General features: G+C 41.3%; 1 protein-coding gene across 2 annotated transcripts in view; it reads left to right on the top strand.

Moving 5' to 3' along the window:
• The window catches only part of drp2 (dystrophin related protein 2), a 258,344-nt gene extending 245,226 nt beyond the window's left edge, over positions 1-13,118 (top strand). The window contains exons 19-22 of one of the 2 annotated variants that reach the window (XM_066649310.1): positions 2,580-2,817; positions 6,263-6,377; positions 6,894-7,027; positions 8,587-13,118. In XM_066649310.1, the coding sequence (XP_066505407.1) occupies positions 2,580-2,817; positions 6,263-6,377; positions 6,894-6,988 (448 nt within the window). In that variant the 3' untranslated portion in view covers positions 6,989-7,027; positions 8,587-13,118. Of the gene's footprint in view, positions 1-2,579; positions 2,818-6,262; positions 6,807-6,893; positions 7,028-8,586 lie in introns of those variants that run through there. The other variant, XM_066649312.1, reaches the window with a different exon arrangement.
• Positions 13,119-13,220: the final 102 nt, after the last annotated feature.

The raw sequence follows: 13,220 nt of genomic DNA, 5'->3' as shown, positions 1-13,220 counted from the left end.
GCTTGTAAGAAGATTAATCATTTCTTGGGTCAGCTTCTGTAAACTTTACCTCTTTTCTGCCAAAGTGCCTGATTTTCAGCAAATGTCTTAGAAACAAAATCAGAAAAATGACCAGCATCAACAGCAACCTTCCCATAAACACTATGTTTATTGACTCATTTACATTCCTTCTCTCCTTTTGTCTTTATAAACTCTGGTCCTGTGGCTCTGCCTCGGCTCTGGGCCTGCTTTGTTGTGGGGAAAGAACTGATCAATAGGGTGGGATTAATTTCGAATCACTCCAGGGCGTCTGCAACCTTAACCCACTTCATACATTATCTACTTCCTGCTGCTGTTGAAGGACTGTCCTCTTTTACAGTTTTTTCTGAATTGCTAAAATGTTTTTCATGTAATTTCCCTTGTTTGTAAAATAGGAAACACAAAGCTACATTCAGAAAACCTTTTTATTGCAAAATCAAACAAACAACTCAAAACTAGTTTAATCTTGTGTAAAACACAGCTGCACAACTGTACAACCAACCAGTTCAGACAACACTCCACGGCAGTCACTACACATTAAAAAAATACAACACACACACTGGATTGCATTTATGAAAACAGGGTGAGTCAAAAGTCGCAGGACACTTTTATTTCTTTGATATGTTACGTGACCACATACCCATTGGAAAATCTTGCCCTTGGTCCAGTATAGCAGCTTTCAAGATGCTGGCCATGTTCTGGACATGGTCTAAAATATAGGCCTCGTTACTTTCTGGAGGTATTCAGATAAAAGGGTCCTGCGACTTTTGACTCACCTGTGTACTACGAACCTATAAAATGAAGAAACACTATTTCATTGTAAAAATGTGATTGTACACAGTGTTAGTCATTAATTGTTCATAAGATTGAACCCAGCTTCCTCCAAATAGATACATTCATGACATATCCACGAATTCCATTAAGAATGAGTTTAGATTTTTGCCAAAATGTTGCACTGGATCCGAAATCTCTGCCACCGAGGTCAATAGTGTGTGAGGTTTTGTGAAATTAGTGATTTATTTGTCAGTTGATAACATTGTTGTGTTTCAGTAATTCAGAAAAACAGTAAAAATCTCAGTAGAAAAGTACGTTCTTTATTTTATAACCTTTTTAAAAAATAATGAAAGATGTAAGATATTTTTAAATTTTAACATATTTTTAAGGATATTTTAAATTGTAAATTTTTTATTTAAGATATTTTCAGTAATTTGCACTAGCTTCAATAACACAAGACTCTGAGTGAGGGCTAATATTTATTTCCCCCATTTTGTTTGTTGCTTGGCAGTCGGTAATTAGTGATTCTAAAGAAAGTCTGTTATTAAAAATGGAGATGGAGCCAGAAATGTTGGTCTATAGAGCTATATTTGTGTGGCTTAGAGAGGAAAGGTGCTGACTTCACTGCTGTGGGATAGATTTTTGTCCGTTGTCCTATTGCTTTTAAAGTGGGCACTTAAACAAATGACTTCCTTTTACAGCTTATAACAGAGGAACAATATAAAAGAGGGGAGGGTAACAAAAACGTAAAGGAAGATATAGTGCCAGGGCAGTGTGTATTGTACCTCAGGCCTCTGGTGTTTATAAGTATGTTTGGTGTCTATGTTTGGGCTTGGATGTAAATATTACGACACATTGTTGTCTGTTCGATGTGTGACATTAAAATATCAGCTGCTACATTTTCCTTTAATGCAAATCTAGGTAGATGTGGTCCCAGTTTCTACAGTTTATAAATATCTATACATTATTATTGACGGCAGCAGTAGCTTCTACTTTTCTGGTAGACTAGGTGCTAAAATGTTGCTGTAAGGATTTGATGGCACTGATGTTGAATAATCAAATACACCGATCCAACTCCTCCCAAAGGCACAGCATGGAGTTTTATAGCCTTTTAGCCCAGGCTTGGCCCTGGGCATGTCGTTCCAGGGCATCCTCTTCCACTGAGACCAATGTATGCTTCGGTGTTAAATCAGTTGAAGATGTGCAAGTGGACCAAGTGGTTTTTACGGTTTAAACGTCTTGTGTATTGGGTACGTCTGCTTACTCCTACAGTTGCAGCCAGGATAGAAACCAATAATAATGCTGGCGAATTTCTCTCGCCTTGAACCTTACGCTTTGTAGCCATTTTTTTTTTCCTTCAGGTTCTTCCCCCTCTTCATACATTCCGTAATGTCCAAAATAATTTGAGGAAATCTCGTGCCATGATTAGTTTCTATGGAGTAGATAAATATTTCCAGACTTTCTCTAATCTTTCCTCAACTTCATCGATGTTTGTGTAACTGCAGACAGTTCGTAATTGCACTGTTACATTTCCGTGGAGATGCTGATCAGTGTACAGCGTACGGCGTAGGCTGAACACACAGAATAAAATGGCTAAACTTAGCTTAAATTAGCAGAATTTACTAATTATAAAAGGTGTCAAAAACTTTAAGACGTGAACCAGCGTATAGGAGATTTTCTAACCCCCTGTTTATGCTGCTGCTGCTGATGATGAGGATTGGTGATAATGAGGGAGTTGCTAGTCGATGGTGGTGTCCTGTAAATGTAAATGCTCTTTTGTCCTGCAGGATGCTGCAGGGTGAATACCGGAGGCTGAAGTGGAGACACGAGGAGGCCGCTGCAGCTCCTCAACTGGTGGAGACTGTTGGAGGCTCACCGCAAGGTCAACAGGATGAGGAGCTTCTTGCTGAGGCTCGAGTCCTCCGACAGCACAAGAGCCGCCTGGAGACTCGCATGCAGATCCTGGAGGACCACAACAAACAACTGGAGTCCCAACTACGCAGGCTTCGAGAACTGCTGCTGCAGGTCTGGACAAAAACACAGAAACAAACACACAGTACTGGGACAACACAATTAACATTGTTCTCTGAGGGTGGGGTGAAAAAAACACTTAATATCTCTCTCTAGAGTCTCCTTCTGCTCAGACATTACTGAGTTTACGCTTGTGTGCTCAATCACTGCTCAAAATGGTTCTGAATGCCGCACTGCCTCTGAGGATAAAGGAATGTGATTGGTTACAAGCCAACAGGCAGCGATGAATGTAATTGGTTAGTATGCATTGGATGGAGATTTTCGGATACAGCGCCATAAACTTACAGCACCGCCTAGACAACAGTGATTTGCTGCGTCTGAGGAAGCAGAGCGTTGTTGTTTGTGATTATGCAGCTTCCTCAGAGGCCTCCATTCATGTCTACAGTAATAATTAAAAAAATTATATCACACATTTATTATTTCTGGCAATCAGAGCAGGCAAACCTGAGGGTCTCTGTGTAGCTTTGCTGGTGTGTTCTCTCTGTGTGGGTTTCCTCGGCTGACTTTCTGTGAGGAGTGTGGTGTGTTCTCCCTGTGTCTGTGTGGGTTTCCTCCAGGTGACTTTCTGTGAGGAGTGTGGTGTGTTCTCTCTGTGTGGGTTTCCTCCGGCTGACTTTCTGTGAGGAGTGTGGTGTGTTCTCGCTGTGTCTGTGTGGGTTTCCTCCAGGTGACTTTCTGTGAGGAGTGTGGTGTGTTCTCTCTGTGTCTGCATGGGTTTCCTCCGGGTGACTTTCTGTGAGGAGTGTGGTGTGTTCTCTCTGTGTCTGCGTGGGTTTCCTCCGGGTGACTGTCTGTGAGGAGTGTGGTGTGTTCTCCCTGTGTCTGTGTGGGTTTCCTCCGGGTGACTGTCTGTGAGGATTGTGGTGTGTTCTCTGTCTGTGTGGGTTTCCTCCGGGTGACTGTCTGTGAGGATTGTGGTGTGTTCTCTGTGTCTGTGTGGGTTTCCTCCGGGTGACTTTCTGTGAGGATTGTGGTGTGTTCTCTGTGTCTGCGTAGGTTTCCTCCAGGTGACTTTCTGTGAAGAGTGTGGTGTGTTCTCTGTGTCTGCGTGGGTTTCCTCCGGGTGACTGTCTGTGAGGAGTGTGGTGTGTTCTCTCTGTTTCTGTGTGGGTTTCCTCCGGGTGACTGTCTGTGAGGAGTGTGGTGTGTTCTCTCTGTGTCTGTGTGGGTTTCCTCCGGGTGCTCCGGTTTCCTCCCACGGTCCAAAAACACACATTGATGGGTGGATTGATGACTTAAAAGTGCCCATAGGTGTGAGTGTGTGAGTGAATGTGTGAGTGTGTGTTGCCCTGTGAAGGACTGGCACCCCCTCCAGGGTGTGTTCCTGCTTTGCGCCCAGTGCTTCCAGGTAGGCTCCGGACTCACCGCGACTCTGAACTGGATAAGGGTTACAGATAATGAATGAATGATAAATAACTCAACTATGTACCATTATTAATTGAGTATAAATTTAGCAAAGTACAGTTTAGAGAAACAGGAGTTAATTCAGTCAGTGGAAGAAAAAACCTCAATAAAATAACACAGGGGCCGATTTAAAAGAGGTAACACCATGACACCATAAAAATGTAATTCCATCTGAAATGCATTTTACACATACACACACACACACACACATACATAAACACACACACACACACTGAGGCCATGAATGCTTATAGATTCGGCTTACACTGATACACGTGGTGTCATTTTGGATAAATGTTGGGCTTAAAGCACAAAGGACTTGGAGAAAAGTCTATAGGACGTATGAAAATGCTAATGAGGATGAGAAAGGACGGAGATGGTGAGATGTGTTGAATGTGTCTGGGAATGAGGGAATTTACAGAAATACAAGAAAAGGAAAAATGTTAGGGTAATAGAAGGGGACTTAGGGAACCAACAGAGCCATAAAATATATCTAAAAAGAACAGAGGAGGAGAGAGAGGGAGGCAGGAAGAGAGAAAAGGAGGTGTGAAGCTGCAGGCGGAGAGTAAGAGGATGGAGGAGCTTTTGAGGAAAAGCCTTGATGTTTCTCAGACTGGGGAAATAGAATGTGAACACAGAGGGGGAGAGGTAATGTCTCAGGTAAAGTGAGGGGAGACTTGGGGAGAGTGCAGACAAAGGGAAAGGATTGGATGAATGACAGTGACTGAAAAAGGCAGGCAGAGAGAGAGAGTATTTGTTGAAATCAGCATTGTAAAGATTGTGGAGGGAGCTGAGAAAAGAGCAGATGGAAAAAGCAGTTGAGGATAAACTGGATTCTGTTGTGTCCAGAGGGAAAGAAACAGAGGAAGAATGGAGCAATTGAAATCAGAGGAAAGAATCCATTGCATGGCTCTAGAAAGGTGAGCACCTAGTCCAGGAAATAAGAAAAATGAGAGAGAGAGATAGAGAGAGAGGGCGGGGAGAGGGTAAGAGAGAGAGAGGGCGGGGAGAGGGTAAGAGAGAGAGAAGAGGGGGAGAGGGAGAGAGAAAGGGGGGTGAGGGAGGGGGAGAGAGAGAGAGGGAGGAGGGAGGAGGGAGAGGGGAAGGGGGAGAGAGAGAGAGAAAGGGGGGTGAGGGAGGGGGAGAGAGAGAAAAGAGGAGAGAGAGAGAGAGGACGGATGGATGTTTCAGGTTAAAGTGTGATGATTGACAGCTGGTGTAAATTGAGACAGAGTGAGAGGCAGGAAGAGGGGAACAGAGGCTCTAGCTGCAGGTGAAAAGGGGATTAGGGAGGGGGATAAACAGAGAGAGAGAGACTCAGAGGAAAGCTAATTGACATGGGGGAAATGCACAATGCACTGGGTTTCTGGGAAAAATCAAGCCCATGTGCCTCGGATGTCTTTAGGATTCATACAGAATTACCATCTTACCTCTGTGGACATCCTGGATACTTGATGGAAAAGTTTGAGCTTTTTTTTTCCTCTTTCTCTCAGAATGCATTTCAATGCTGTCTTGCTTCAACTGCGTGTGATGTGGCAGAAAGAGGGCAACGTCTTTTCTCCGTGTCTGTCGCCGTTTCATCTCTGAAGAAAATGCAGTGGCTTTGTATGATGTGAAACTGGGGCCAAATCCCTGGTTAATATTTGGCAAAGTTCTGAGTTTCAGCAGAAATGAAAAACTTATGCAACTGTTGGTTTATTTATTTTTATTTATTAATCACAGAAAGCAGCAACAACAACAGCAACAAAAGTCAGTTCCTCTCCAGTGTTGAATCCTATTCGAGTTTTATTCACATGCCTCCTGCCAAAGTGTTCGAATAATAAAATGACACGCATTTCCAAAGGAAATAAAAAAGAGAAAGACTTTGCTGTAGCTTAATCTTAACTTGCCACTCTACGCCCCATTGTACAGATCCAACGCATTCAGAATTCACACATTTCATCTTCAGAACCTTTATATTTCATTATGATTCTGGACTTATTCACCACTCTTTCACATCTTTTTTGCTCTTTTTTCTTTTTTTCATGAACCCCAGCCCAAAGATGACTCGGAGGCCAATGGGTCCGCACCATCTTCTCTCTCTTCTCCAGTGTCCGTGCTCCACCAGGGGGAGCCACCCAGCCGAGAGACAACAGACACTGAGGCTGCAGGTCAGATCTGGGACATTTGGCAAAAGATTACAATCACATCATACGAGCTTTACACCCATCAAGGGACACACGCTGAAGTGAGGATGTTATTAGCTACTGGCTAAAGATATAAACCCAGTTACAAACGTGTGTTTGTAGTCGGTAAAACGCAAATAGAAAGCGTAAAGATTTGTGAATCCACGTTCACCTGGATTTAGCAAAACAACTCACAGACGATATTCAAACATGGGCAGCTTTAGGCTCGAAACTTTGACAAACATGATGTGATGATGCTTAGGTAAAAAGAGGTTTCCAGGAATGGCTTAGTATTTAAGGTGTGAGGAGAGGTTGAGGATCAACACCATGTCAAATAAATGTATAACTATTTGGAATGTGGTGTAGGCGTTACATTTAGAGAAAGTGGATGTTTACTAAATAAAATATTTAAGGTACAACATTGAATGTTGTGTTTATTGAAATTAAACAGAATCAAGCACTTTATGGGTTCAGGTCTTGGGCTTTGGAACTGTTTTGCAGGAGAGGACCTGGACCAGGAGCAGGACACAGTCCTCCAGCTGCAGGAAGTGATTGAGCAGCTGAGGAATGTCTTTCCCTCCGAGCCGTGCCAGTGAGGGCCCGCAACCGCCACAGAGCAGCCTGCTGTTTCAGGGGTCAGTTCTCAGTCATTTTTATAACAGATGATTCAGCACCACCTTCAACATTTAGGAATATACCATTTTTCAATTGATGAATGACTTTCTCTGTCACCAGACTGTGACAACGGTAACTATACGTGGAATTCAAATCACAATAAATGTACGCTAAGACGTCCCTTCACACAGCAGGTCAAAGTGATTCAGTGATCACACCGTCTATATGATGTGACCAATATTTCACATCATTCTGAACAGACCATGCTCCTAAACTGACCTGCAACCGCCAAAGGAAAAGGCTTCGGGCTCTGACCAGAAGGAAATGTCCGTCCGTTCCATCTAAAGCACTTTTTGAAACGGAATAGGACTGGAGTTTTACTGTGCAGTGCTCACAAATCCACCCTGTTCTTTATTCCAAATGAGCGTGAAATACAGGGTATTTATTAAAACATGAACACTGATGTTGCCAAGTCTCTCACAAACACAGCGTCTCTAAATGCAGGATGTTTATTTTTTATTTCCTAATGCTTCCTTTTACCGGTTCATTTTGTTTCCTAAAAACCTCAATTTAGAAAGAAAATGATTTGGACCTGAGTTCACGGATCATTCTCAACAGCCATGGAGTGACATAAATATCACATGAATCAAGATCCAGCTGTTCAGACAGAATCGCACTGCCACAGGTCCGATATGGACCGGCTTTCAATGCCACACATGACAGTGACCCAGATCTGATCTAAAAAGGTCAAAAAATTCACACGCGTTCCACACCAATGACACATTGATCTGCGCTGGCCCACATTTGCCTGCTGTGTGAACGTAGCCTAATCGTCCAACCATTTGAAGACACCCTTTATAATTAAATATGAATTCAGATTTAAGGTGGAACCATTGTGAACACGTTCACCTGTGCACACAGTATGTAGAATATCTTCAGAGGGATATGTGATGGAAAAGGACTTTTAAATCCAGTACATTTAGGATGAGTTGGAGTTTATGATTCAGAACTAATTCTCCAACATGGATACCTCACCTTTCTAATGTTAATGAGACAATCATTACAGCAGTCTCCCAAACAGCTTGTGTCAAGCCCCAGAAACACACTTAAAAACAATGGTTCTACAAGGGTTCTTTATTAAAGAAAATAGTTCCGTATATAACCCTGAACACTTGAAGAACCTTCTTCATTATTAAAGGGTTCTTCTTCAGATTGATGTGCTATAGACGGTCCTGTATAGCATCTTGTAGAAATGGGTTCTGTACGGCACCAAAAATGGTTCCTCTATTGGTACGATGTCAATTTGTAACAATAGAGGAACCCTTTTCTAAAAGGTTCTCTATAGAACCATCTGTAGCACGTTGTCCATCAATCTGAAGAACCCTTTCAAGAGGCAAAGAACTCTTTAATTATGAAGAAATTCTTCAAGTGTTCACAGTTAATGTTGGACAAGCAGACGTCTACGAACACATTTCTCTTCAATTTGGAGTACATACTTTGGTTGAGTATATGAGAGAAATAGAATACTTTTTATTACTCAGTGACTGCTATCTGTTATTTTTTTGTCTTTTTTATACAGGTAACACGATGCTAATCTGACCGTCTGGAAGTGTGCAGGACAGACACATGCTCAGCATATTGGTGGGTTCTTTTTCCTGTAGCCAACGCAGGCGAAGTGTTCCTGAGTGATTAACTAACGTCCTCCTGGTGCCAAAGGCCAATGTTTGATCGTTCCACTGTGGAAACCAGCTGCCTGTGGCTTCTTCAGTAACAGCACAATTTTCTTATCCGCCAACCAATCAGAGCACAGAGCAAGAGACAGCCCCTCATAATTCGCTTTGTGCCAGCAAGTTGAACACAGCAACAACTTGTGAAAACACTTTAAATCTAGTTAATATATCTATTTCTCATTATAAAACTGTAGTAAGAAAATTATAACCTTATTTAAAAAAATTGACATTTTTTTGAGCATTATTTCCTATAAAAGCCTTAACATGCATTTATTCTTGTTTAAATTATCTGCTTTTCTCTTGAAATCTAGAAATAAACAAGTAAATCATACAGGCATAGGTTCAGAATAGTCTTACAGTATACATTTTAGATACATTGACTAGATTTAGGAATATTTCACATACAAAGGCATCGGTGTTTTCCAGTGAGTATGAATTTTCCTTCCTTCCTTTTTTTTTTTTTTTTAATGTTTAATGTTTTTTTTTTCTGTTTACTGCCAGCTCATACAACATTGATACACACACTCACACACGCACACACATGCAGAGGCAAAGCCTCTAATGGACCTTGCTCTGAGCAGAAAGGGAAGGAACAGATTGCTGGGAGCTGGGGGACGAGAGTATTTGCTCTGTAGGGTTTGACACATGATCAGCTGAAGCCATCATTTATTCACCACAGCTATAGAGCTGTATTTGTGCTCTTGATTCGTATACTCCCGGAAGTATAACTCCCTCTCTCACTGAAAAACAAAACGATGCCTTCACAAGAGAAATTACTTTTAATCTAGTTAATGAATCTAAGATTTCTCACTGGCATTATTATAAGACTAACATCATTCAATGTGTTTCTAGACATTTTATGAAAAAAGTGACGTTGTCTTTGGATAAAATCACTCAAAGCAACATTTTCTAGAAAGTTTCAATATTTTCACAATATTGTTACAATCTCATAATGAGAAATATTAGATAAATTCACTAAATTTAAGAGGTTTGCAATGAATAAGATTATTTTTGCAGGATGGGTAATCTCAAAAGGCTCCCTAATGCCAACACTGTATGGACTAATGTTTTTGGGATACACCACCTATCACTGAATCCAAGTGTTTCATTCATTAAATTTTAGCATGTAGTCATGCATTTGTGAATGGGAGGTATGAATGATATTATACTGTAATTGGATGTTTACATTAAAAGAAGTCAGTTTTTAAAATTTGTTCCCTTTTAGATACTTCATTATTGGTTATGAGTGATATTGTTGAAAACGTGGAAGTGTTTAGGAACCACAGCCACTCAGCCATGAATTGGCCACGTAAACTTACAAAGCAAGGTCACTGAGTGTTGAGGCCTAATGTGTAAAATCACCTACGCTTTACAGACTTAATAATTGATTACAGTTGCAAATATCTTCAGCAGAAAATTGTGCACTTGCTGCATGCAAACCTTACATCACCAAGCACAGTTACAAGAGTTGATTGGCGTGGTGTAAAGCACATCGCCACTGGACTCTGGAGCAGTGGAATGTGTTCAGTGGAGTGACAAATCACACTTTTCTATCTGGCAATCTGAGTCTGGGTTTAGAGAAAATCCCCCTAACTGCATTGTTCCAACTGTAGATTTTGGTAGAGGAGGAATAATGCTATGTTTTTCAGGAGCCCCTTAGTTCCAGTGAAAGGAAATCATACCAAGGCATTTTGAGCAATTGTACTCATAACTTTGTGGCAAAGTATGACTGTGCCCCAGTGCACAAAGTAAGATATATAATGGTATGGTTTGATGTGGAAGAAATTTACAGGCCGTGATGTCAACCCCTCTTAAAGCCTATGGATTTAGAAAATGATGTCATAAAACCTCCAGTAGGTGTAATGTGGGTGTCCCAATACTTTTGTCCATATAGTGCTGATAGTGCACAGTGTGTTTTACACTGATCTATTCACTACAGATCCAGTGAGAAATCCTAAATCTTTTGTTAGACATACCATGCACTTTTGACATCTAAACAAGTAGTGCCCTACGTAGGGGTGGGGAGCCATTTGAGATTCAGCCTTTCTCTGTCGTATTTTATGTTATTACATATTTCTCACACTCAGTCACGCAGAGACATGTCGTCGCTTATATACAAAAGGATTGTGGAGGTGGTAAGCGGCGATTTTACGGCTCCTCAGTTTTCCTCAGTCTCTTGGTGAGGAAGATTTGTAGCGAAACGCAGTGCGAGCTTTGTTGTGAAAGCTTTCTTCTGAAAAATGACAGGCCTCCGCTGTGAGCCGCTCAGAAGGAGGGTGGCTCTGGGCGAGATTCCCCCGAGAACCTGCGAGAAAGCTCCTAACTGCAAACAAATAATGTCTATTCATAATAATAATGTCTATATAGTTGACATCTAAAATTTCTCATTTAAGGTCATTGTAAGATTAATTACAGCACTCTCTTGTGTGTTTTGGCATTTTTCAAGAGATTTTATAAAATTATCTTAATTCATTGTAAAAATCTGACTCAGCTCAAAGCTCGAAACAACTGAAACAAAACCCCCTCACAATTAAAAACCTTTTCTCCAGATAAAATCACTTAAAGAAATGATGCTGTCTATAAATAAGATGAATAATTATACAATATAATGACAATATCAGAGACGTAAACTGGAATTTAGCTTATTTTAGTTTCCAAAAACTTATTTTTTTGCAGTGGAAACAGAGCTTTACATTTCAGTCTTTTCTATTTCTCCATTTCCTCCTCTTCTCTGTTTTACTCTGTGGCCTGAGCGAGTGACAGAGGATTATTTTATGGTTAAGGAGGCGGACAGGGAACTGATCCCACTCTTTGTGAGCAAACAGAAGAGAAAAGGGCTTTTTGTCGAGCCGTTATTGGGGGCTGTCAGATTTCGGTGAGGAGAAGGAATCTGTTGGACAAGCTGCAGCACTAGAACACCGTGAGAGAGAGAGAATAAAAATGGGAACAGATGAGAAAACCAGGGACAGAAAGATGGCAGTTGCACGTAAGTGAACGTCTGTGTAAATATTCACTTGGGTGGGTTTAGCCATAGCAGTCATGTAGGTGTCAGATTAGTTGTGTGTGTGTGTCTGAGAGAGAGAGACTTCCAGCAAACTCTCTGAAATCATTAGCTCTGATCACAAGAAGTGCCTTCTTCTCTACAGTTCTCTCCTCCCAAAAGCTTCTAAAGCCTGATTTTTAGGACACGCATTTCAGTTCCAGGCCTTTCAGTGAGAGTGAGAGAGAGAGAGGGGGGGGGGGGTATGAAGTCCAGCCACACATTGAGAGAGAGAGAGAAAAATAAGTGTAAGAAGGAGTGACAGAAAATGTGATGGGTAAGAACACAGGCTCTGAGGAAAACAGTGCACTAACAGCAAGACAAAGGAGAGAAGGGAAAGAAGTAAGAGCAAGACAGGAGTGAAAATGAGGCGAGGGGAGACAGAAAGTTCGCATTTGACATTGGCATGCATTGAACTGTGTTTATTTTGATGCGGTTGCTAGGGAACTGCCCCAGAGGAACTGGTTGCTTCCTTGAAAAGGTAGGGCATTTTTCATAATAGAGGAGATGCAAATAAGAAGAGAGACAGAGTGTCACTATTTCGCTGGTATAACTCTTCATTAAACTCAACATCTGCTGCATCCAGCAGGGACACCTGTTATCACACTAAACCCACATCTAGACAAATAACATAGAAATACACACAGAGAGAGAGAGAGAGTCACTTTTATCCTTTAATTATTCTCTCATTCTCAGTTGATTCAGACAAAGTCATGTTACATTTGCAGAACAAACTTTTAGGTTTTCCTCCCATACATCCTCCCTTTCTTTGACTCCAGTTTACACCTGGCCTTTTAATGTGAAAAGTATAAGAACCGAGTTCTGAACATGTCTCACATCACGTCCCGAAGGGGTTTTGGATGTACGTGGATAAACTAATTCTAATACTCAACACACACAAAACACAAGGTTTAAAGGGCGTCTGTTAAATACTGAACTCACACCGAGACTCGACACAGTAGCAAATCAAATTCACCCTCTGCCCCATTATATCATACATCTGTGGTACGTCCACAGTTATGTTCTCAAAGGCTATTTGTCCACCGTCTACTCATTTCCAAAACAAACCAGACTTAATGATTCGCGGTAGATGTGGAGCCTTTGGCATGTGTAGCATGACTGAATCGTATTCGGAGTGACGTGGTGCCATTGCTAAGGGCTGTCTCTTCTGATTTTAGCTCCACTAATTAACGCACTCCTTGTTTTCTTTGTTAAAGTAGCGTACCTGCCGGTCACTGCAACTTAACTTGTTTTTCTCACTCCAGAACTGGGCATGGGCTTAACCTCCGAACCTGTGTGATTTTAGTTATGTTTCCTTTATCTCGAGACGATTTTATTTGCAAGAGTCTATGTTCCAGCATTTTATCAATTTGTAATGCTTTGTTAATGTTATTTTTTACATAACACAGTTTTCTGTCTTTTTTGTTTTCCTTTTAATTTCTA

This window comes from Hoplias malabaricus, chromosome 17, assembly GCF_029633855.1.
Source record: "Hoplias malabaricus isolate fHopMal1 chromosome 17, fHopMal1.hap1, whole genome shotgun sequence".
In the NCBI taxonomy this organism is placed as follows: Eukaryota; Metazoa; Chordata; class Actinopteri; order Characiformes; family Erythrinidae; genus Hoplias; species Hoplias malabaricus.
The sequence above is the reverse complement of the archived record's forward strand: the minus strand, read 5'-3'. Positions and strand labels throughout refer to the sequence as shown.